The sequence below is a fragment of the Callionymus lyra genome, chromosome 18, assembly GCF_982586985.1.
Source record: "Callionymus lyra chromosome 18, fCalLyr1.hap1.1, whole genome shotgun sequence".
Taxonomy (NCBI): Eukaryota; Metazoa; Chordata; class Actinopteri; order Syngnathiformes; family Callionymidae; genus Callionymus; species Callionymus lyra.
This window is the reverse complement of record NC_141835.1, coordinates 18,884,891-18,911,056: the sequence shown is the minus strand read 5'-3', so window position 1 is coordinate 18,911,056 and position 26,166 is coordinate 18,884,891. Positions and strand designations below refer to the sequence as shown.

Here is a 26,166-nt window from a genome sequence, read left to right as displayed (position 1 = left end):
CCAGAAATGTACATTTGCTGGGTTTGGACTACTTATGTGAATTAGAAAATAAATCAATTATCATCTACTATTACAGTAAGGAGAGGTTCATTTTTTATTTTTTTGGCAGAAGGGAATTCCTCCGGGACGAGCTCTTAATCCATCTCGGGTTAAACTGTATCGACAGTATAAAAAAAACGTGCTTGTATAGATTATTCACAGATGGAAATCCTCACAGGCTCAGCAAGGTCAGCGGTAAGTTAAGAAACAGATCATTTCTCAGCAACAGCTAATTAAATGTGGATCGCTTTGGTTGGGAAAGGGAGCAGCAGAAGAGAAATGAAGTATAAATAAATAAATAAGAAACAGGATTTATTTGTTACTAAGTATCATTATTTTACTTTTATTTTTTGCGTCTTTTCTGCACTTTAATTTTAACCACTTCACTTCCAAATATTCTTAAAGGTCATGGTCATCATTTTTGGTATTTTATATAAAACATTTATTTTTTATAAATGAAATAAGAACAGACTATAGGAAATAAAAAAAGGTGGCAACAGCCTCATAGCAAGAAAGTCGCTTGTGTAGGTTTACTCTTAGACGTGCTTTTCAGGGTGTCCCCTGCCTCTTGACCTAAGAAGCTGGGACAGGCTCCAACCCTTCTACAAGGCCGGATAAGAGAATCAGCAATAGAAAATTAACGATGAATTGATTGTGTATTTATTATTATAACAGACTTTTATTTGGGTATTCAAATTCAGAATCTTATCCAATGCTTAAAAGCAACTTGGCTGCTTCCCATTCTCTCTCTTATGTCTGATTCACAAGGGATAAGTATTACCTGGGGACCTCTGGTAATTTGTAATAATTACGGAGAATGTCTGAGTTTTAATCCTGTGTGAACGCGCCATGTCTGTGATTTGTAATAGAAATAATTCCACAGACATCGGCTGATAATACTAATCCCGTGTGAATCCAAATGTCTGTGTTTTTAATTCTGAATGCGGCACAGACTTCTATGCACTCGCCATTCTGTTAATATTTACTTCCGTTGTTTTATTTTGAAAGGGTTCAAAAGGAAGTAGATCGAGTTTGTTGTTGTTGGGGGTGTGTTCGACATGACGAAAGTAAAGAAGACGTGCGCGCTGCACAGCTACAAACTAAGTTCCAGACTCGTTGTTTCCCACACGAATACACTCGGTTACACTACTCTAACAGACTGTGTCTCTTCTGTAAGAATAATGTTCTTCTCTAAACGAAGAATGCTTGGTAACACTAACTTTCTCTTTTAATAATTGCACTCCTTTTTAGCTCTGTATCTCTAAGTAATGTCAGTAAAAATGACTCAGAGGTCCCAGGTGATACTTATCCCGTGCAAAGAGGGCTTTAGACGGCATCATTAGAAAGTATAATTCGACCAACAACAATCCGTTTGTTCATTAGTGCTCATAATTAAGTCCACTTCATAAGTTAACAGACAATAATTGATATATATTTGTGGGGATCCAAAGGATTCACAAGAAAATAAAAGCCTACTGTAGGTACAAGTTACTCTAATCTTGATCTAAGTAATAATATAAATAATCTGAAGAAGAGAGGCACGTACAACAACATTGTCGTCAAATATCAGCAGTATAAGTACTCACATTTTTTTTGGTATGACAGGAATATATTATTTCAAGTATTGTTCAATTGAAAGTTCTGTTTCCTCAATCACTTGGTTTGTCAGAAATATTGCCCAGTTTAGTTTAGTTTAGTTTAGTTACCAGAACCAATTTAACAGCGACCCATAGGAAAAATGTGTTGGTCATCTGTTGTTCAATCTCATCTCTTGAGATCAATTTGAGATTCTCATATTGATCTCAATTCATAACATTCATGCAAGACATAAGATAAAAAGAGACAAGACACCAGTAAGACAAAGGAGGATGTATTGAGAAAACCATCTCATCGATTCTTGAGAAGAAGGATAGATCTCAGGATAGAACAGAGGAGATCTCATAATTCTATCCCCTTGATCTCAATTATATCTGATAACCTTTTAAATGAGAATTAAAGAGACTAAAATAAGATAAATATGACACTTTTATGAGACAAATCTGAGAAGCATGAGCATTAAAAGAGATCTTACAATCTCGCCTGGAGCTAGGATTGAACCCACAACCTTTCAGGCCATTGATAGTCTAGTATTTTCGCAGAAGATTCAATTCATTTCAATGTATCAATTAATAACCACACTGTACTTCATATGTTTCTTTTTTTCTTTTATTTGAACTAGAATTCCCATCCATACAATTCAGAAACCAGTGAATCGGTCACTAGTGTCATAATAGTGCAAATCTAGTATAGTGAAAATATTAAGTAAAGTGCAAATGTCAACCATTTGAACCATGGTGTCGAACAAACTTTTATTTTGAAAATAATAAACAGGCCTGCTCTGGCCATACATAAGCTTTCTTGAGCTCATATTGAGATTCATTTGAGAGCTTGCACTAATCTAATTTTTTCGTTTTGCCGATCCACTAGAAAAGAGAAACTGTAAGAGAATCTGAGAAACTCAAATAGTGAGCATCAAGAGACAGTATTTCTCACTGAGATACAGCTAAGATCAAATTGAGAAACATTCGAAGGTGGCACAGTACGTCTCATTTTTCTCTTAGTTGAGATCAGGAAAAGAGACGGCTGTGAGATAATTTAGAAAACTTGCACAGTGCTCACTGTGAGACTTCATTCTCAGGAGAGACATTTGAGAAGAATGAGAAAAGCAATTAGTCGTGACGTTGAGTTCTGGGACCAAAACTTTGCAAAATATGAGCTCTTTTAAAAATCAACTCGTCAGGTTTTCCATTGAGGGCGAGTAGGAAGAACGACCAGGACTCTGCTGCCCTACTCTTTACTCTCTTCTCTAAATTTATCCTCCCTCTCTCTTTTCTCCATCCCTCTGTCTGTCCAGCCTCCAAGCCGGTCAACGCAGGAGGTTGAGGCTGGTTCTACTCGAGGTTTCTGCCCTTTAAAAAAAAACGTTTCCCTCGCCACTGCCACGCTGTGATTCACTCATTGTTGTTTTGCTTGGATCCGTTTTTCTTTTCTCCAATATAGACTTACTTAAACAGTAACTTAACTATAAATACAAATAAATTGAATTGAGCATTAGAAACAAACATCTTGGATGTTAAAAATAAGAGATAAGATAAGATATAATAATAAAGATAAGATTTTTTAGTTAACTAAAAGATATAAGTCTGTTTGAACCTAAAAAAAAAGTGTTGCTTCTTCAGAAAGTTTTCTCCAGGCACATTTTCGAAAAACAATGAAAAAAATAAAGTTGAATTTTAATGTCACATTGTGTGACGTTATATTTGTTCGCTCCAAACGTTCCTCTCTAAACAAAAGAAGCCACATTTTTCTCTTTATAAATTGTCCAAAATAGGATGTTAAAGAGCAACATGTGTCCGAAGCGGGTCGAAATCAACCGTCTTAAGAGCATCTTTGCAGCTTGACCAATGGAACGATGTGTCCTGAAAAACCCACGTGATGTCAGCAGCTCTGCAGAAGCTCTCATCCTTCCACGCGGAGATCTTGTTTGGGGATGACCCAGTTAAGATAAACAAGACATCAATAATGCTTTCCTCAGCAAACACAGACGCTCGTGCTCCTGCACACGAGCGTAGGTGAAAAAATGAAAATGCACGCCCGCACGTCTTCCAGCTCGACGCGAGGAAGTCAGCGAGTGTTTGAAGTGCGTGTGATCAAACGGAGTGTATGCAGCACCACTAGTGAGTGCCACAGCCTATACTTCTCACTGCACCCACTGACACCATGTCAGCTCGCGCTTTAGCGAGTTAACATCCATCTTTGCCTCTTCTGACCCTTTTTTTTTTTTTCCAGAGATCAGAAGTTCCTTCCATTATCGTCAACAAACACATTTAAAGACATTCATCTTGTTGAAGACGTAGCTGAGAGCTCTTTAAACAAAAGAGAACTAATTCGATTTGATGCAACTCCACTCTAGCGTTTCATAACACTCCGATTTCATAACCTAATAAAAGTTCCTCAGATCCATGTTCGGAACACGACCCCCTTTTGCATGAAGCATAAATATATCATCACCATCTTCTCCTTCCTCCGCTCGACGCCTGTGACTCGACTGTTCTTCAAAATAAAACAGACTCGGTTTGTGCACATGTTTAATGCTGACACATCACGATACGACGGCGAGCATGTGATGGATTATGAAAAGCCGAGTCGAGCTGAAGAGCTTTCTGCCGTCGTCGGAGCAGCTTCATGTGTGATAAGCCGTTTGAAATGGTTAGATTAATTATGATTAGTAATAAACACAGCGTTAAAGCCGTTCCTGGTGGCAGTCATTCATACACACGTTACATCCCTGTCGCTTTTAAGAACATACAACAAGTACACCAGGGGTGACGTTGATGTTCTGAGAGTTACTGTAACACCAGTAGAATGATAAGAGGAAAAACATATTTGATGATTGAAAAAACATCAACAATCAGATCTTCCAGAGAGAACCTAAAGTCTTCCCCATGCCAGTGGTAGGGACGTAGATCGGGATACAGAGAACTTTTCCTTTTGGCTTAGCTGTCTTTAACCATCACAGTCGGCATAACTACAGGTGCCACCTGTCCATCTGAAGCTCTTTTTGTCCCTCACTAAAGAACAAGACCTCAAAATTAGTATAAACTCTAGTAGAAGAACTCACATTCCCCCGATCCTTAAATCTCTTCACTGGCTGCCAGTTTCTTTTAGGATTAACTTTAAAAATTCTGGTTCTTACTTTCAGATCTATTCATGGTCAGGCTCCTCCCTAGATCACTGATCTGATCTAGACTTACACCCCAGCTCGGGCTCTGAGGTCTGTGGATCAGAATCTACTGATGGTTCCTGAACATGCTTCCGGACCAGAGGAGAGAAATCATTCCAGGCTGTTGCTCCTAAGCTTTGGAACGATCTTCCTCTCACTCTGTGTTTGATGATCTACTGACTCCTTCAAAAAACATATTTTTTATTTGTGCAGGCTTTTCCCTGATTTTATGGAACTCCTGTGTTTGTCTTATGTGTCTTGGCTTTTTAAAGTATATATTTTAATTGTTTTTTTGTTTTTTATTGTTAAAGCACTATTTTACTCTGGTCTAGAAAGGCGCTTTACCTTTTTTTTTTATTTACCTTTACTTACTTAATATATTTAACCTGGTTTTGCTATACATTAATAAACATAAATATTGATTAAAAATATATTCTTAAGATAATAATAAGGTTGGTGTTAAATGTAACTTGAATTACGTGTTTTTATTTATTTTATTTTATAACCTTTAAGCGCCTGTGACTCATAAATACAGAATGATATTTGCCACATCAGTATTTCACGCCACTCTCGGCTTAAATAAAGTGAAGAAAGGTGGGGTAGAGCCCCCTTCACTCAAAGTAATGGCTGATGAGAGACGGGAGGGAGGGATGGTGGGAGCAGCAGTGACTGAAGAACATTCGCCAGCCTTTGATTAGCCTCTTCAAACCAGTGCGCGAACATTTCTCGTCCTCAATTACGGCGCACACATGATCGAGCGCACACACGTGTGCTGACAAAAAAAAAGGAGCGCACACAAAAGGAGGCATGAACAATCCTTCCCTCACTGGTGACGTCTCGTTGAATGGTGGAATCTCATCAGCTCCATTTCTATTTCCGAGCTGCCAAAAAAAAAAAATCGAATAATGTTCTCTTCCACTCATTCTCCATGAAAAGAGGGAGAATATAAATGGAGTGGCTTAATACTCAAAACCACCTCGCCTGCAGTGGATACTTCTGGACGAGTGTGCTAAAATGTAACCACACTTATAGGAACCACTCAGAAATCAAAATGATTCTCAGAGTCCGACTAAGATGAGCTTTAGATTCCGAGGTGTATTCCACTTCTGTCTGCTTCAACAGAAGAAGAACATTTGAGCGAGCCGAGGGCTGTTAGCCGCGTCTTATGGCTTATAACAACGTTAATGTGGGTCACCGGTCTAACATCGGTTTAATACACTAAGCTCGATGATGAACGGGAGCTTTACTAACCTGTAGGAACTTGCAATAAAGGCCACGGTGCTGGTAACTCTAATATTCTGAGGTTTTTATTTTCCTCATTTGTGGCTTGACATCCACTTATTTATGTTTTAATTAAAGTTTCTCCTCGATTAAAAGGGATGGGAAATTATTCTGCAACTTGTCAAGGATTCATGCATATAGGAAACAAACACTGTATGTTTATTCAATTTGAAATAATGTGTATTTAATGCTATTAATGTCATTTCTGCTGAGAAATATACAGTGGTAAACAATGTCGCAAGATGTGCATTTTCTCATCAAACATTGTTCAATGTGAAGAAGTAAACAGAGCAGTAAAGAGAAACGAAAAACCCTCTCATGATGCTGTTTAATTCCAAACAACTCGACAATATGTCTTGAGGAGAATTCATATTTAGACCACTGACCCTTCAGTGAGGGTTTCGGTGGGTTGGGTTGGGGGGGCAATAGGTACATCAATATCTTTAAGATAATAACAGTCAACTTTGGTATTTCGGTACAAAAATAGCAACTCGTCTCATGAAGCAACCATGTGATGCCACTTAACTGTATTTTAATCTTTTAATTATTGTGTTATCTCAGGGTCACCTTGATCCAGAGAAAACACATGGGATACTACAAACACATTTGTTTTCAAGCCTTCAGGTCACCTTGACCCTGAGATAAGAGGTTAAACTGTGTCTACGTAACCTAGTATTGTTATACATTAACCAACATAATTGATAATTGAAAATACCTGCCTGAGATAATAAGAATATTGGTGTAAAATATAATTGCACATCTTGATATTTGTTTATTTATTATTTCAATTGATTATTAAATTACATGTTTTTATTCAAACAAGTTTATAACCATCTACGTAAGCAACTTCTTTTTTTTATTTGTAAGGAGGTGAAAAGGGAGGCTACGGACCCCATTAATGAAATAGGTCAAAATTCAATATAATGAAAAGCATATCTAATATTATTAAATAAGGATTATTTTTCATAAAGGCAGCCGCTTTATGCATTTGTAAATCCCATTATCTGCCAAATTGTGTTCTCTTCTCTCCCCCTCTCTCCTAAGAGTTTGAGTTTTTGGTGGGTTATTTGCTTTACAACATCATTCTCTTTTCTTTTTTAGCAATTTATTGGTTACAGTTAATTGGTTTCCTTTTCTACAGATGATGATAATAATCAGTATTTTGTCTAAAATCTTCACCTTTCTAGGAGTTAAAGCCGCAATATGCAAGATTGAAAATATGTTTCTACAAAACAAGATTAAGGCTCTTGTTGTACCAGTTTGTCGTTTGAACTTCCTGGTAACTTCAGAAAGTGTCTCAGTACTTCATATGAACACATTTTGATGGTCAATTATGTGCGTTAAGAAGAAGTTACGTAGTGAGGAGCAGTTTAATATTCGCTAAGGAGATTTAAATCGCCAAGATTTAACCAATCATTGCAGAAAATGTGAAGAACAAATCTACCTCAAAACGTGATATATTGCTTTTTTTGAAATGCACATAATCTCTGTATCTATCGTTTAGCACAAACTATGATTATGATAAAAGAATTTTGTTTTATTCACGATTAGAAACAAACCCTGGTAGCATTTCACTGCACCCGTCACTCTGTAGCGTCAACTTCTGTTAACATCTGTGTCGACACATTTGTTTCAGAGGATCCTCGATTTGGAACACTGTCCAAAGATGAACACTGGCCGTGAGAGATCATCGAAGAGCAACATTCATTTGTCTGCAGGTGAAAATAGAATAATGGGGGAAAAAAAAGTTCCAGGTGACCAGGAGCTTAAAATAGTTTGGCCAATTATTTCAAGGTCCTGAACCTCAGTGATGATTAAAGATGCACTTCAACAAAATCAACCCTTGAGAAGTAAAAAAAAAAGGTCTTCGGTCTCCGAGGATGATGGGAAAAAACCTCACCACCTGGTATTTAAGAGGGCCGAGAAAGTCACTAACACTCCTTTTAATTAAATTTCTTGTGGGCTCTATTAGTGGCTCAACATTTTTCAATTAATTTTTGATTCCCTTTAATTCAAAAAAAAAAATAACATGAGACATGACAAGGAATATCGGGAAGCCACTGAGAGTGAGGTACAGGTAGCCAAACATCTCAAAGTCTCTGAGACAGCCGTTCATTAAACCGTTAGAAAAGTGAGTGATATCATCCTTGCAGATGAACCTGAGCTCAACCAAATTTCAAAATCAAGTTTGAGTTGATGCCACTCCAGCCACCTTAGGAAGTCTTTAAACCAGACTCTACTGTCAACATTTGTTGTCATATACTCCTGAGAAGACATTAACACTAATTTGTAATTCTAACTTCTATTTCCGTAGGATTGATTGATACAAGATCATATTTGCAAATGTATGAGTACATAAGATCTGGGTCTCTCCACTTACTACATGAATTAAAAGACCATAACAGTGTGATCGAGTCAATCATAATGCTGTCAAGCTAACTATTGATCAGGATTCTCCTGGACGTTTGGCTTTCAAATTAAGAGCATTTAATCAGCTGCGTCTTCCTTGTAATCCTTTATCATCACGGTCATTCTCTATACTGTTTGAATCCATGTTTTCTAATCCTTGAATGATTTATCAATTCATTTTTTCTACATCTATTGATCATTTAAAACTAATTTAGATTTTCAGCCAATGAACGGTCATTAAATAATGGGAGGTTAAAGATTTTTAATACATAACATTTAATAAATTGATAATTAAAAAATAATATTTCAGCTATGTCTCTTATTTCAATTTCAAAGATGACGGTTTATGAATCTATAAGTCAATATTTATCCAAAATAGAACACTGCAAAAGACATGGAGGATGTAGACCAATCAATTTAAACCATCTTAGTCGTATGATATTGTCAAAGATGACAGAAATAATGGTATAATTGTAATGGAGGACATCAGTCTAATAAAATCATAGAAATTGTCTTTTACATTTTTAAACAAGTTCCCTTTTTGGGTTTATATACTTGTTAAACTGACCCTAAAGGAGTCAGTGCCTCACCAACCAAGAACCTCAACGCACTGATATCATCCTAAAAAAATCAAGTTGTTTTATTTTATTCAGCAAAAAACAACAACAACTAACTAATACAATGAATGCAGCATTTTTAAACTGATTGATTATTCATAGCTTTGGGGAAGAGTGAAAAATGAATTCAAATTAAAACAAAAAAATATGCATAATGTCTTAAAATCAACAGTAGTTGTTAAATGAAATCATTTATGAATTGAAAACAATTGGAGGAAAGGAAACAGTATAAAATATAATTATTTAAGAGGGTAGTTTGTTTACTATTAAACAATTTCAAACAAAGATTATTCTGTGCTAAACTGACTGACAACAAGGCCACATAAAGATCCAAGATCTGAAACATAAAATATAATACGATTATAAAGCACAGGTCAGACTTCCTAACAATGTAATCAATAAATAAGATAATTTTTTCAAACAATTGCATGCATGTGAAAAAGTGTTTCTATAAGAGTCTCTCTCCAGAGATGAGCAGATAAATAACGGATAATAGCAAATGTTGATCTGGCCTCTCGTGAGATCACAGCTGGAGGATGAAAAACAATGTTCTTTGCTTCAGAGTGTCATAATAATGGATTCTTCGCTCCTCTTTTTCATCGTCTGTTTTTCAAATTATCGTGGTTCAAATTCTGGTCATTCACAATCACCGGCTGTTGTCTATTGAAGATTATTTTATATTAAAAAAGGTAAAGAGAAAATAAACAGCAGAAACACATTAGCATCTATCCTGTCTAGCTAGAACCTTCAACAATACCACTACATTTGTTTTATGGTATTTTTTTTAGAAAAGATAAACACAATAAAAGTTGAATTATTATTTTAAATAATGTTCATCGTTGTTTACCATAGAACCATAGAATGTGGCAAAGTCAATGTCACTTTTGTATATAAATAAATAAATACTGTGAGAAGGTTTAAGTTGGCACTATAAGTGCTCTTTAAACGTTTCTAGGGTATAAAACATACTCTCTTAGGTGTAAAACACACCATAAGCTCCACTCTGACAGAACCACACAAGTACAGTTACACCTTCTATGGCGTTATTTTTGTTGTATTTATGTCAAATAAGCAGCAGCAAAAAACTAACTTTTATCCTGGCTTCATATAGAATATCTTAAACAGATATGGTTAAAAAGTCTTTACACAGTATAAAGACAGCATAGACGTCATAAAACCAATTAGTTTTGGCTCTGGTAGAAACGTTTGGTTGCTTGCATTGTGTAGCATTGATCTTTAAGACCTAATAGCCAATCAGAAAAAAGGTTCTATAGTTCTAAAATTGGTTTTCTGTTTTGCACGAATGAAGAGCTGTGCAGAATGTGAGCCAGTGTAAAAATAAAACACTTAAATGTTAGTTTAAAATAAGTAAAAAAGGGGTTGAACTATGAAACGTCTTTTAATGAAAAGTCATTTAGTGTTCGCTCAGCTTTACGACACAAATATAACCCCATACATTTCCCCTTCCTGTGTCTCTTCACCACACGACTAACTTGCCTCCATAGAAAAAAAAAAGAAACAAGTAGCTTAAAAAGTTTTTGTTTCAAACCTTGGGGCCTTCGTATTGAGGCTCAGAGCCTAATCCAGATCTCTCTTTTACATTTTCTCTCCGGGCTCGTCCGACCGGAATATTATCAGATTCTGTGCGAGGAGCCAGTGTCCCGCCAGGGCATCAGACAGACAAATTATTCTATTGCTCAGCTTTAAAAAGTCGGCCCAGGGAGCCGAGGAAAAAAAAGAGTTACAGAGCTCAGGCGAGGGTGGAGCAGGAATGAGAATAGCCACCATCATTTCTATGAAATATGTTCGGCATCTCACATTCTTGGCTGCTATCTTCCATACACTTTCCCTTTTCGTCACGACCGGGGGGCTTTTTTCGGTTCTCTAAAATCTCATTGGCTTCCTCCGTCCCCTTCAGCTGGTTCCGTGATAAACCGGCTCACCTGAGATTGTTTCAGGGCACTTACATCATCATCGTCTTCAGTAGTTATCGTCGACTAAAGCTCATTAGTAGAAATGTTGCAACAGAAGTAGCATCTCATTCACAGAGTCCCTAAACCTCCACGACGGAGCCAACAATCACACGCATGTGTGGGCGTTTAAATCAACGTTTCTTATCACATCACGGATCGGGAGAAGTGCCGCTGACATACCAAACAGATCATGGCGGTCCCGTGGCGCCGATTCCTCAGATGATGCCATTATGCAGGCGGCATAAAAGGGCAGCAGTCATGGGTCTGGGTTCGAGGGCTTCAGGGCTGAATATTTTAAAGAGGGAACTTTCTTGGAGCGGGAACATTCATGACAAATCTGCAGCTTGAGTGGAACATTACAAATTTGACTTTATCAGAGATTTGAATCCAGAAGAAACTGAACTGAAGGAAGAAAATGTTGTTCATCTGTGCACAGCAATGATTCCACAGCATTGGCTTATGTGTGACTCTCGGACTAACTGGGAACAAAAACCTCGGAGAGGCTAATCTGCTCCTGCAAGATGATAATGTAATAAATATCTGCTCCCCAGGGTGCGCTGCTCAGTGCAGAGGATGGTTAAGCTGGTTTCCTCCATCCTCTGTCATGCACCCTCATTGTTCTCCTGAGCCTCAACTCAAATGACTTGGAAAGACTTAGAGGTGGCCTAGATGTTCTTCATAATGATGAGAGCAGGAAAAAGGTGTTTAATTTAGATGGATTAACTCTGAAATAACATTAGCATGTGACTCTGGACTAGTAAAAAAAATGGGTAAAACTCAAACTGTAGAAACAAAACTTCTGTTCCAGAGTCCTCATTTAATATTAATACAGCTTAAACACAAACTTACACATTGGCACCAAGTCTCTAAAAGCTAGAAGACACACATAAAGAACAATATCGTCGCCATACAATCAAATATCCATAGATGCAAAAACACAAACATCTTGTTAATAGTCCAGCGATCTTGCTGATTCAGCATTATGTTTTTTCTTGCACTTCATTGTATTTTTTTTGCAGGTTTTTTTTTTTTCTTTTTTTTTCTATCTGAACATTGGTCCGTTTAATATAATCCTGACATTTCACAGGTCCGCAATACCAAAGAAGTCGGGGACCCCATGTTCTAAGGTACGCTTTTATTAGCCTCTATTTTTAGACACTAAAACTTTTATATTAGAAAGTTTTGTCTCTTTAAAACATAGACATATATAATTATATTTTACCTGGCTATCTATTTAAAGGGCAACTAAAGTGTTGATTTAAGTGTCTTAAACAGATCTTGGACCTCTATTGTATCATCAGTTTGTGTTTGTTGGTACAAAACTCTCTTTTCATTGAAATATTTACATTATAAAATGTGCTTAAGCCCCGCCCACTGAAAACACTGTTTTTCAGGAGATAAAATCTTGTTTACCATAACCACACCCACTCTGCTGTCATTGGTCAATGATCAATCTTTGTCACTGCGCGTCATCAATCCCGGAAGTCGTGATTCTGATGGACTCGTTGTATAAACAAAGCGGGGCGTGATTACAGCTGGCTGAAGGAGGAGTTAAGATGATTTTTACATCATAATGGACTTCACTCTCGTAACCCCTCGTTCGTCAAGATTTCAGACGGGGGAGAACTTTATAAAGTAATAACTTCCAAACATCGTCAGGGATGTTCTGAAAGACTTGAAAACACAAAATCAAGTTGGCCTGGTTCCAATCTTCAACTGCAAAATTATCCAGTTACAAATAAATGTTAAAAACGTAGTTTACTGGAATCAAAGGTGTCCTACATTTGCCAAATATCCAATTTGTTTATCCATCAGTTTTTATATTACTTCTGTGTAGATAAATAATTAAGTTGTGTTACATTTAGATTATATTTCTTAAGTATGTGAGTCTAACACGATGACAGAAATGTCATCCAGTCTAATTGTTGCTTCGTAATATCCCTTGAGGTTTTTTTCTCTGTTGGCGAAGAGATTAACGGACACAGGAGACACAGGATTGATGCACGAGCCAGATTTATTAAAATCCTCTCATCAGCATCAATTTAATAGAGAAACTGGAGGTGAAGCATCTCAGCCTTGATCAACGTGATCCAATGAACCGCCTCAAAAAGATGCACAACTTATCCATACATATGGTTATCAATCCAAATGGTATGTTTGTGCAACATGTTGCTCATGTTTTTGTGTAAGAACAAATTAACAAGTACACAATTGTTACGTCCGTAATCCACTCATCTAATTGATCTTTGCTATTTCATGTTAAAAAATTGTGTTTACGATGCGAAGTAAATGAGAAATAAAATTCTGCAGCAAAGACATCAAGGGGAAAACACATCAATCAGCCTCTTCACTGTTGTTAAATCTGATTAGGTCCGCGGCGTCAGTGAAAGAAACATGAAATGCCTGTTAATGACTTGAAAATGTTCTTCACACTACACTTACATATTCATACCACAGGAGGGAAAAAGGTTGGTTTTGATTTACTCTAATGAACGCAGGTGTGAATATAAAATAGTAGGCGCTAACCAGCCTGTTGGGTCTCGGCCACTTCTGTGATTAGCATCTGTACGCGGCAATAAAGATTAGAAATGTAATTGTTTTTATGTTTAAATCTGTATTTCCTGGTGTGCCGTTAAATAATTAAGCCTTTAAAATAATGGTTTGAACATATGGTGAACTTTTAACAACCCCCAAAGTGGGACATTGAATGTTAAAAAGCTCGACATTCATTCTAAAAGAGAGAAAAAAATCCATAATTATTTCACAGATGAGGTTTAATGATAGTGTCTTAGTATTAAAAGGCCACTAGATGGCACTCTTTGCTACTATTGTAGTACTGTTCTAATGAAACATCACATCATTTTTAAACTGATGGCGCCACCTACTGACCAATAAAGAACATGACAGTGTTTCATGAAGCTTCATCAGACCATCACTAACTGTCACACAACGTGAACAGTTATAATATATAATAATAATATATAAGAACAAAACACAAAACAAAGGAAAATAGATAGAGACCGCCATCTAGTGGACTCTGAAAATAATGACACTGCTTCATGAAGCTTCATCCGACCATCATTACTTCTCAGGATATCATGTGATGCAACACAGAACAAAAAGTTATTATTCCATTTTAATTTGATTTACCCTCTGAACTGCAAAATCTAATTAGCGCATTTGCAAACTGGAAATGGAAACATTTGATCTTTGAATAACCTCTCAAATATTTGTATATTAATAATATCTTGCTAGGTCTCCTTCTTGATTTTTTACATTTTATTAAAGTCATTTTAATTAATAAATAAATGTAATTTTAACTCAGATATAGACCCAGGTGTGTAAAATGCCTTCATATATTGTGTGATCCTTGACGGACCAAAAATAGCAAAATCCTGACATATCTAATTGTGTAGGAACTTTCTTGCTTTTGACCTTGGCTCCTGCTAGTGTTTACGGGATGTCATCGTGGTGTCTGTAATGTAACAAAGAAACAGTGTCTTTGTAGCAGCCAATACAAGTGAGCATCTGTTACAACATAAGGAATATTGTCCATGATGGTTGTCAAGTCTTGATTGATGTTTACAATCACATTGAAACATACACTTTGTGTTTCATATCTTGAATTATCAGATTACTTTTAAGTAATTTTTGAGAACTTCGGAGTTTGACACAAAAAGCATGGGTTTTGTAGTATGACCCCAAGCCGTCAAGCAAAAGAAAAGGAGGGAAAGTAAAAAATAATAAATAAAAACTAAATATTCTACAATTATTGTACTGAATTTTAAATAAAAAAAGCCATTTATATTGAATTTAAAACGTTTTTTAAACCCAATGCAAATGCATATTTTGCATTTGTTTTATGTTAACTTATTTATACATTATTTATATATGGTACATTATATTTTTGAGGGGCAATAAATACTCAAACATGGGGGAAAGAATTTCAGAAAATCCAATAGTCATATTTAGCGACCAATAAAGAACAATAGTAATACAAATAAAAATAGTTTGTTTTTACATGATCTTTGACCTCCTGAGGGCCACATAAATACAGTCAAAGGGGCCGCATATGTGGTCCAGGTCTGCCTCACCGTCACGGATAATGAATTTTAAAACTTCAAAATAACTCGCCGTCAAACGCTCCCTAAACCTGCCGCTGTCTGGATCAGCAGCATTCGGTTATGCAACGGTGTGTCTCCTGCTGACGCCGGGGCAACTCTAATGACTATATTAAAGGATCATTTCGAGTTCAGCATTGAGCCGCCGCCTCGCTTCTCCTCGCGTGAACCCTCCTGGTCGTGACTTTCAAAGCTGCGACACAGCAGCGCCGTCGTGTAAGTCACCGACAGAGCAGCTAACCTGATGTAGTTGAGCCCATTCTACAGGAAACGTTGCCTGAGGCTGCCTGGATGGTCGGTCAAAAAAAAAAGGGGGGGATCAAGAGAAGGAATACATGCTTGCCACATCCCGATGGGATGGTGAAAGGATGGAGGAGGGGAGATTAAAGAGAGGAGGATGAAGAGGCAGAGAGGTGGAGTGGGAGGTGTAGAAGTTAACCCAAGGGCAGGTTTGAATCTGAAGAAGTGTCAGCCACTGAGCGGGTGGTTACATGGAAATGGGATGCAAATGTGTGTGTGTGTGTGGCGGAGGGACGCCTCCGATCGCCCGCCGCCATGGGGGACACCATGAAAGACGAGAGCGAGCGGATGATGGAGACGCATCAGGAAGTGCCTCCGTATCGATCCCGTCCAATGGAGGAGCGGCTCCTTCAGCCGCCTCGTCGGCGTGGATTTCCTCAAAGACGCTCGGATGAAGGCGGTGGAGAGTCGTGAACAAAGAGCGCCGGAGAAAAGAAAGTCTTTTGAAGGATAAACCATGGGATTATATGTGAGATGCTCCTCCTGGATCCTGTGTGTGTGTGTGTGTGTGTGTGTGTGTGTGTTTGTGTGTGTGTGGAGAATTTTGCTTTGAGCTGCAACACCTGTTCAGAGTTCGGCCCCATGACTCCATGAGGACCATTTACAAATGTTAGTTCAACTCCACATATAACTTAAAAACCCTTTTTAAACACCTACTTCTTCTCTTTTCTTCCTTTATTGAGCCTTTTTATGGGTATTTGTAAGAGCATTTTATTTAAAGTATATTCTCTATAAAATCAGTTTAACTAAAGAGTATTCTTTATGAAATCACTTTATTTTAAGAATATTCTCTAAGCAAAATCACTTTATCTAAAGATTAAGCTTCATAAAATAACTGTATTTTATTTATATCATCTATAAAATAATATTTTTTAAATAATAGTTACTATAAAAGCACTTTATTTAAAGAGTATTATCTATAAAATCCCTTTTATTTTAAGAATATTCTCTATAATCTATCCCTTTATCTTAAGAGTATTATTTATAAAAGCACTTTATTTACAGAATATTCTCTATGAAATAACTGTATTTAAAGAATATACTCAATAAAATCACTTTATTTTAAGAATATTCTTTATAAGAAGCACTTCTTTTTTTTAAATAGAATCAATAAAATCACTTTATTTTAAGAATATTCTCTCTAGGAGTATTTTATTTAAAGAATATTCTATATAAAAATAATCTCATTTAAACAAATTTCTGTAAAATAACTTTATTTAAAGAATATTCTCTATAAAAATCGCTTTTTTAAGTAATATTCACTATAAAATCACTTTAAAGAATATTCTCTATTAAATCGCTTTATTTAAGTAATATTCTGTATAAAAACAACTTTATTTAAAGAATATTCTCTATAAAATCGCTTTATTTAAGTAATATTCTCTATAAAACCACTTTATTTAAAGAATATTCTCTATAAAAGAGCTTTATTTAAATATATTAAAAAAAAGCCATTTAAGATGAGAATATTACCTATAAAAGCAATTTATTTAAAGAGTATTATCTATAAAATCAATTTATTTAAAGAGTATTATCTATAAAAATCAATTTATTTAAAGAGAATTCTCTATAAAAAGCACTTTATTTTAAAATAGTATCAATAAAATCCCTTTGTGTAAACTTTTTTTTTTTAAATTGTGCTCCAACATAGAAACTACAGTCAAACGGGTGCATGTGGCCTCGGGCTGCACTCGTCCTTGTCTGAACCACAGTCTTAAATGTAGTTCATAAGAGTTATTATTATTAAAATAGATCATGTTCACACATGTGTAGATATGATATATATAAATGCATGTGTGGGTGAGTTCCTCTTTGTGCGTGTGCATACGCTAAATGTGTGTCAGCCGAGTGAGATAATAGAAAAATGGATTCACGTTCAAGCGGAGTGGCTGTTCAGCTGATTTTCTGACCTAAATCTTCCTTCCCCTCGCATGTACACCCCATTATACAGCCTCCATTTATGGGGCGAGATTTTCCAGATCCTGCGCCGGTGTCGCTGCATTGTTGTGATAATGTGTATTGTGGCGCTTTGTTGCGACAAAACCACAACAGGAGAGAGGAGAGACCAGCCGGCTCGGTGCCCTCTGTGACCAAAAGTGACCGGAGCTGTTTGAATTGGATTATCTCACACATTGTCTACCACAGTGCACGACTTAAGAAGAAAATAGAAGATATTTGCTGCAATATTTTTCACACCGAGACCTACATTTTCAGTCCTATGGATGCGAGGAAAATCGATGTGTCGTATTCGTCACGAGTATTTGAATATTATTTATATTTCCTGTAGAATAGAAAAAAAATGTATGATGCTAAAAATATTGCCCCATCAGTGCAGAGGCTCCGATGATCACTGTATAGTCACATTGCAACAGAAATCCATCCAATCAGAATCCTTGGTGATGTTTCAGCGCCCGTGGTGGTGTTTGTCTGAGACAGAGGAGGATATCAGAAGCTGTTGGCAGTGACAACCAAGGACACTTGAGACGCTGGATTTCAGCTCCCGAAAACCTCACAAGAGCTCTTCTTTGGTAGCAATTTGAGAGGATAGATTTGGCGGGAGCGACTTGACCGAGAGCTTTAACCACCATCACTATTGGGAGGCGATTATTTTAGGCAAAATAAGTCAAAATATAAGTGGAATTTGGGATTAAAATAGACTGTTTATGGCAATGACCTCGATTAGACAAGGGACAAAATATTCTGGTCAAACTGTCCTTAACAGGAAGTATGATCACCGAAATATCTTTTTGTTGTTCTGCACCTCTTGATCTCAGTGTTTATTCTCTATTCATCTTCTTTCTGTTTTTGTTTTAACACTGTTATCTGTTACAATATCAACATGAACTTTCATCAACTTTGATTTTGAACAACCAGACAACCACATACAACTCTGATGATTTTTTTGGAAAACCCATAAATGACATGATATTTTCCGTTGTCCAATTCTTTTCCTTATAATTATTTTTTAAACAAAATCATTTGGTTTGTGTTTTTTCTCTTGGGTAGATGACTTCAGTTCTTGGAAATGATAGAACATGAAGAAAATAATCCAAGACATATTTCTCTTTTAATTCTGATTTAATGGAACTGAAAAAAGTTTGTACAAGGGTCATCTTACATTGGAAAATATCAATACATGGATATTTTGTTTTTCATTTCATGATATTGTATGTATATACTTCTGCAATGTATTTTTTTTTTATTTTTTGCTTTGAAATCATACTTAAATTGTAATCATAGTTATTTTCTGTATTAGATTTTTCAAATTCACAATTAACATGCAAATATTCGCAGTGTTTGTTCATTTTTGTGTTTCAATTAAACTTCCAGCCACCGGATGGCAGCAGTCATTACTTCCTCTTCCGCTATAGGAATAATAAAATTTGCGATGACTGAGAACGAGAGGATACAGCCAACTCCAGGAGCTTTTAAAGATGATGTTTCGACACATTTTGGTTTGTAAACAAATGAAAGCAGTTGCATTGAGTCATGTGGTCTGTAAATTCTGCAACAACAGAGTCAAGTACTCGACAATACTTCAAATATATCCTTGTTACTACAGTATCACAATACATCATATCATAGCCTCTGTATTGTGATACGTATTGTATCACCAGATTCTTGATACTACACAGCCCTAAAATGGAAGTGACCAAACTAGATGGGCCAGACAGCAGTAACCGTGAATACGATATTGATTTTGAAGTTCTGCTGAGGAAAGTAAGACAGTGACAAATACTTTCATTCTCCTCCTGATGTGTAAAAGAGATTTAAAAATCAAATCGTGGCCGTTTCTTCGGAAAGGTTTCCGCGCAGACATCAAGTGTGGTAAAGGATTGCAAGCCGTCAGCGTGAACTTGTGACTGTGCCGCGAGTGACCTTGATATGCTCCTCGATAGGCAGTGAACTTTTGATGAACGCAGGACATGACCGCACACACACACACACACAATTATGTGATCAATACGAATTCATCCATGTTGTTTTAAAGAAAAATACTAAAAGAACAGATACATTAAGTTTGTGTTTCTATTATAATCTAAAGTAAAACATTTGGAAATAATAATAACAAACTAACACTTTCCTTGCCTTATTGCTTAACTTTATATCTGGTCGCATGTGGTGCACAACATTCATCAATCCTGAAAGCTTTCATAACGTCGAATGATTCATGTCCAGAACTAGAATAACTGCAGAGAAAACGTTTATAAAAAGATCACCTTGGAAGAAATAGTTTGTGTTTCTCCGGTTATTCTCATCTCCTGGACGACGACTTCAGCTTCAAGCTATTATTTCCACAATATATAACACTGTTTTATCGATGTATCCGAAGCCATTCTTCCTTTAATATTCTGTAAACGCACTGTTTTTATTCGCACAAGGGTAAACTTTTTGTTCATTTAAAATATCAATGACTTTAAACAGCTTCATAAATTAGTGAGGACGAGACAAAGCTATAGAAAAATGCACTAGAAAGACCAAATAAGCCAATTATGACTCCATTTTTTAAGATATGTAAAAAAAAAAAAGTCAATCCAATCGTATCTAAACTTATCTATAGCCTTTGTTGGTTTAGAATCCAGATTTATAAGAAGAACATTATCCAACACATCCAAATCCCCTATGGGGTTCCACAAGGATCATAAACGGGCCTCTTTTTGATTCAGATAAACTATTTGGACTCTTCCTACGATTACAGAATTGCGTTTCTAAATGTTGAGAATAACGATGGAAAAAAGAAAGTCGCACACATGCACAACAGAAGACTTGAGTTACCGAAGAAAAGCCGACTGTGGCGCATTTCAGCGGAGAGCGTTTTTTGTCGATGACCCCCTTTCTGCCTCGGCGGCAACAGCGCCCCCTCCTTCCAACATGTAAACCTATAAACTGTGACGTTTTTGTAAGTACGAGCGAGAGCGAGAGCACAAAGATTTAAAAAAGAGGATAGGGGAGCTAGAAAAAAGGAGAAAATGTTCCCCCTCGTCTGTTTAATATTTGAGGAGCCTTCTGTGGCGAAGCGACGGGAGCAGAGACGCTAGTTCAGTGCGTCGGGTTGACGCAGAGAGAGAGAGACAGTGCTGTTAGTTTGGACTAATTCATCCATGAGCGAATGAGAGGGAGCACTTTCCCTGTTTATTTATCTACCTGGGAGAGAGGGGAGAAAAAGGAGAACGAGCAAGTGAGCGAAGGGAGAGGAGGAAGGGGTGAGAAAGGAGGAGGAGGAGGAGGACGTGGGCCAGGTTGTCACAAATCATTAAAGCGATGGACCCCCGAGTCCTGTGTCCCATGTCAATGAGCGAGGCTAAATACCACTGTTTTGTGTGCACGTGTGTGTGTGTGTGTGTGTGTGTGTGTGTGTGTGTGTGTGTGTGTGTTGGCACATCAAGGTTCATGGACTCATGTTGTTTGTTTGCACCTTTTTTTCGCAATCGTTCTGCTAATTGAGAGAAATAATGAACTCTTTTTTTTTTTGCTGCACAGTTCAATGAACTGCAAGTGTGTGTATGTGCGGTTTTTAGTGTGCGTTTGTCAAATCACGTAATTCAATCCTGGTCTCGTTGGTATCTTTAACGTCGACAATTGTAAGTTAACACTGGTTACAACATCACTCAAGTACTGGAACAACAAATATTTCTAACCGTCACTTCGTCAAATTTCAACTTCTTTTACCAACAGTTTTTGACAACAATTGTTAAATACACAATAAATCAAACGGTTCTCCTTCAGAAAAATAAATCTATATTTAACTCGGCAACATAAGTATGCATCCGAGTAATAAATGAGTTTTGAAATAGTAAATACACGACCAGAAAATATATAATCCAATTAGTCTCTAATTTAGACGTTCCACTAGGATCAAATATTGGCCCATTACAATTTATTTCCTGTAAAATTTAATACAATTAACTAAGTGTTACACTGGTTAATTTAAATTAATTCATAAAAAAAAAAAGTTAATACAGATCAAGTCAACAAGCTCAGGAATTTAAATGCTGTATACGTCGTTTTATTTTTTGAACTTGATCTTAATTTGTTTTTAACTTAACAGATTGCCAAGAGAATATATTTTTGAGAAACTTGAAAGGGTTTCTCTTATGTTACAAAAGTATTTGGTCTTTTTTTGGCACAATTAAAGTGAATTTACACTTTTTTATAACTATATTATTTATAGGGTTGTGTTTTTTAGACAGAACGACACAAATGATCGACGTGTTTGTATGATTTTGTTCATGTTTGGTTTTTTCTTTTTAGAAAAGTTATCCGGGGTTAATGACTGAAGGACAGAATGTTTTGGCTGAAGTTTGATCTGAATCTGTTTCTGAAAGTAAAACAAAAAAACACGAATGTCTTACTTTGGGTTGGAACTGTTCCAGTACACGGCGTGTCGGTCGAAGATGATCTTCTCCTCGGCCCAGACGGACACCCACGACAGGACGGTCAGCACCAGGATTTCCATCACGCACTTGGTTTGGTGTCGGACCTGGTGCGGCATCGTAGACATCCAGAACAAAACAACTCGGATCTACTTCGGTGTGTCGAGTCGGAGCTTCTGTCGCTGCAGGGGGAAAAAAAAAAGGGAAAACTCTCCGGATCTAACGGATCTGGCTCTCTGGTCGAAGATGGTCCCGATGGTGGGGTCTCAAGTCATGCTGCACCCCTGGACTTGGTGACCCGGAGCAGTGGAGGGATCTAGGATGCTCTGGAGACCAACAAACTTTTCTCCCATTACGCGCAGAGAAAAAGAAGAAAAAAAAGATGCGCCACTTGCATGAGATGCGCTTCTTCCACAGCAGCAGTTCTTAGAAATAGACGCGACACGTTTACATAACGACACTTAATCCTCCTCCTCTTAGTCGATATAGCGTTTACATTTCATTTTTTTTTTCTAACGAAGTCACTTGCATCCCTTTTCGACAACACGCAGCCTCCGCGCGCGCACACGTGCCGGGTTATTCCAGTGTCCGTGACGCTGACCTCGCGAGAAGAAAAAAAATCACCGTTTTTGAATGTGAACGACCAGGGTCCACGCACCGATCCAGCAGCAGAGCAGAAAGTGAAACGTCCCCCCTTTTTCCTCGACCCCCCTCTCCTCCTCCTCCACGAGCGCGCGTCTCCTCCGTTCGCGCACGCCTCTCTCCGCTCCTGTCAGGGAGGGGCCCCCTCAGAGCCTCCTTGGGTCCCCCCTGAGAGTCCCAGCAACCTGACTCATAACACACAAATGTAAACTAAAACATCTGATTTTTATTTTTAATTTTTAACGCCGTTCATAGAAAGTGACGCAATTGACCCAATTAAAACGGGGGGGATTTTGTTGGGGGGGGAGAATTGACGATGACCCCATTATTTTCAGACAAAAGATTTCCAAGGCAGCAGCAGCAGATCGATTCAGTAAGATGAACTGGTTTCATTAGGTTAGTTAAATCAAAACCATCAGTCATTTATAACAAAACAACAAGAAGTTAATGAAACATATACCAGAATGAAAATCTACAATATCAAACCTTGACTTTCCTGAGCATGTGTCCTTCAAAAAATGTTTTCCACTTCAGCTATTAAAATATTATTTCTATTTTTATGGCGACCCAGAGGTCACTTTTGAGAAAGCAGACACATCTTTATGCATCACTTGACATTTGATGTATTCATTTCACTGACAAAATATTCAATGTTATCTTGACATGAAATAAATCATGAATTGTACGTGTGACGGTGTTATTTCTAGTGTCATTTGTGGGTTTTTAGTTAAAGGAGAGATCATTTACGCACCATGAGGTCCAGGGGCAAAAGGCTTAAATGAGGATTATTTCCTGCTTTTAACACCTGTGTGAGGTCATCGGTGAGGTCATTGGGTGCTACCATCTCTAGGGGGGGACGGAGATCAAGTGTAAAATGTATTCTGTTTTAAAACTGTATCATGTATTCTGAAGACTAACAAATGCGGAAGGTTATTTTATATTATAATAATGGAGTTAAAGGTTAAACAGTCCTGCCTTTAGCTTGGTTCAGTCCAGATGGATTCTGGTCTTGGGCTCCCAACATCATAAAAATGTCCACAGTGGGTTTTTGCTTTACCACTGTGTTTGTTTCTAAATAAAACTTTTTTGGGGGAAAATGGCGTTGTTTTATTCACTTATACATCTTCTTTTTTTTTTTTAAATAAGGTATTTTTTGGTTGCTTGACCCTGCTTTGTGAGTTCAAAAGGAAGCAGGTGCTCCATTCAGTACATGCAAGAGAGGATGATGTTTTATAAGGTCACCATGGACTGTGGATCTGTTGTCAATGCCAAGGAGTAGCACATGGTCAATCCTGAGGTTCAGTAGCTGTGATTGAAGGTAGATGTATTCCTCAGAGCTTCTCTGTTGTCTTACACTAAGAGGGGGCAAAGGTCATTCTAGGGGTTGGTCGGATGATGTCGCCGTCTCATTCCTGACTTTTCGTCGGTGCCAGCTGTTAAGGTAAAGTGGACTTGAGATGACTTCAGAGACCGCTTGTGTCGAGAACCTGTTTTGCAAAATCCAGATTCAACTCTAGTCTTTGCAGGAGTTGACTGTGCAAAAACTACTGTCAGTCTTGAGCTGTTTCCAAGAGAGATGAGGTAATGCACGGTTGAAAAATAAGCTACAGCTACTGTATGAAGTGGGCTTTAGATGCTCTGAAACATGATCTTAATGGCAGAGACTTTGTGTTTCGGTCTGACCGTCGGGTATTGCAGTGGATCCAATAGATAAAAGACACTAATGCTGCAATCACACAATGGTACTTGTCTCTCCAACCTTTTCGTTTTCAGGTCCGGTATCGACCAGGTCGGGAGAATACTATTGCTGACTTCCTGTCTCGAGAGTCTGAGGAATAATGGTACTTCTAAAGGTACATTAATATGCTGTAAATGACTTGAGCTAGCAGTGATATCAACTTGCTTGGCTAGAAAATTTGACATTCAGGTTTAATTTTTCTTCACTTTGCATTTGACTTAACAACTTAATAAAAGGAACAGTTTATATATTTTATATAGTGTTACGTGGTTGGGAGGTTTACCTTAACAACCCCTTTCTAGCTACTAAGTTAAGTGCAGAAAAAGACATTTGAACATCATAGAAGAACAAAATGTATAGATTCAGTAGCTTAGTTATCCATATGAGACTTGGAGTGAAGTGGGTTGATAACAATAATGCCAGTTAGTTGTTGAAGACACACAATATAGTGTTGTCTTTTTTGTGATATTTCTTTATCTATATGGACTAAAATAAATATAATTAGTCACATATTAATAAAACATTTAGATTTATTGGAAATATCAAAACCATCATATCCAGAAGACGCAAAAAATGTAAAAAATACACAAACAAGTGTGTCATGTACAACATCGAAAATACAAACATACATTTTTTTTCAAGCTTGGGAAGGCGTTTGTATGTTATCCAACCCGGTAAATGTGACCTCATGGAGACATCATAACATTGTGTCAGCGGGAGATGACGCCCTAAATTATTGAGTCTAACATGAATATTTTGCAGTGCCACTCGATTATTACCGGCCCCATTTCTTATGGAGTTCCTCTTGAGTCAAATCCAGGTCAGATCTGATTCCTTTTGTGTGGATCTAGAATGGAAAGATTATCCTCTGAATCGAACCATGTTGACACAAGACACACCTCTTTGATAGTGTTGCAACAATTGTGTTCAGAGTTTTCTTATTTTGAAAATAAGACAAATCAATAATGTCTTTTACTTTATCAGGTAAGCTAAGAACACAAATACATTGGTAACCTAAATCTCTAAATGGTGAGATTGAACCAAGACACATTTTCCATTTGATAGCGCCATTAATACAATTAAAACAGTTGCACAGTGCAGTAAGTGTTCTGAATTTTCAAACATTGAACATATAATAATTTAGAGATTTTTGTTCATTTTTTTTATTTTTCGCAACAAAACATTTCAAAGGGAATTTAAAAGCCACTTTCTCAACGGCTCCAGGCTTTAGTTCCTCCAACTCTGACACATTATGGGTTCCAGAGACTTCTAATGGTTGTCAAATTGCCCCGCAGGGAGGGAAGAGATGGAACACTGGCATCATTTTCTCATCAGTGACTCATATATCCAAAGGGTAGAGTCCAGACTGCAGCGTATCCAAAACCCTTGAGCCAGAAACCTCCTGGTTGTTAGGCTCGGTTGGGAGTAAACAAAGACCTGCACACTGATGTCATGCCCAGAATGAGCTTAATATGAGGATCATTGCGGTAATTTGTCCAAGAAATAAGAAGAAACTCGACACTTTTTGTGTCACAATTAGTAATCCACGGCAGGTTTTCCACCATTCCTGACCCCTTGCAATCAGCATGATTGTTTCTACCGGTCCAGAAGTACTGCTACATTCCTTTTAAATAGTCTGTACGTTCTAGCTAAACTGTATATATCTTTTGTTTCTGTCTGAAATCAACCTGCTGCCATATGTTTTTTGGTCAGAGGTGGAGGAAGAATTTTGAAAATCTTACTTAAGTTACAGTAAAATTAAACAAAATTCTACTCTGATACGTTTGCCTTGAGGTTGTCTTGCTTAAGACCTTAAACTAATGTTCGAGGAAACAGAGGAGCTGTTAAAAAATACAATTAAAATCAAATATTCTACTAAAGATAATGAATTATTGTCGAATATCTGATCC

At 37.2% G+C, this 26,166-nt stretch overlaps 1 protein-coding gene across 1 annotated transcript in view; it reads right to left on the bottom strand.

Annotated features, from left to right (window-relative positions):
• Nucleotides 1-22,542, bottom strand: part of efna2a (ephrin-A2a) — a 110,990-nt gene extending 88,448 nt beyond the window's left edge. Inside the window, exon 1 of the mRNA XM_087780021.1 lies at nucleotides 21,856-22,542. Within this exon, the coding sequence (XP_087636147.1) occupies nucleotides 21,856-22,004 (149 nt within the window). The 5' untranslated portion in view covers nucleotides 22,005-22,542. The remainder of the gene's footprint in view (nucleotides 1-21,855) is intronic.
• Between the last annotated feature and the right edge of the window lie 3,624 nt (nucleotides 22,543-26,166).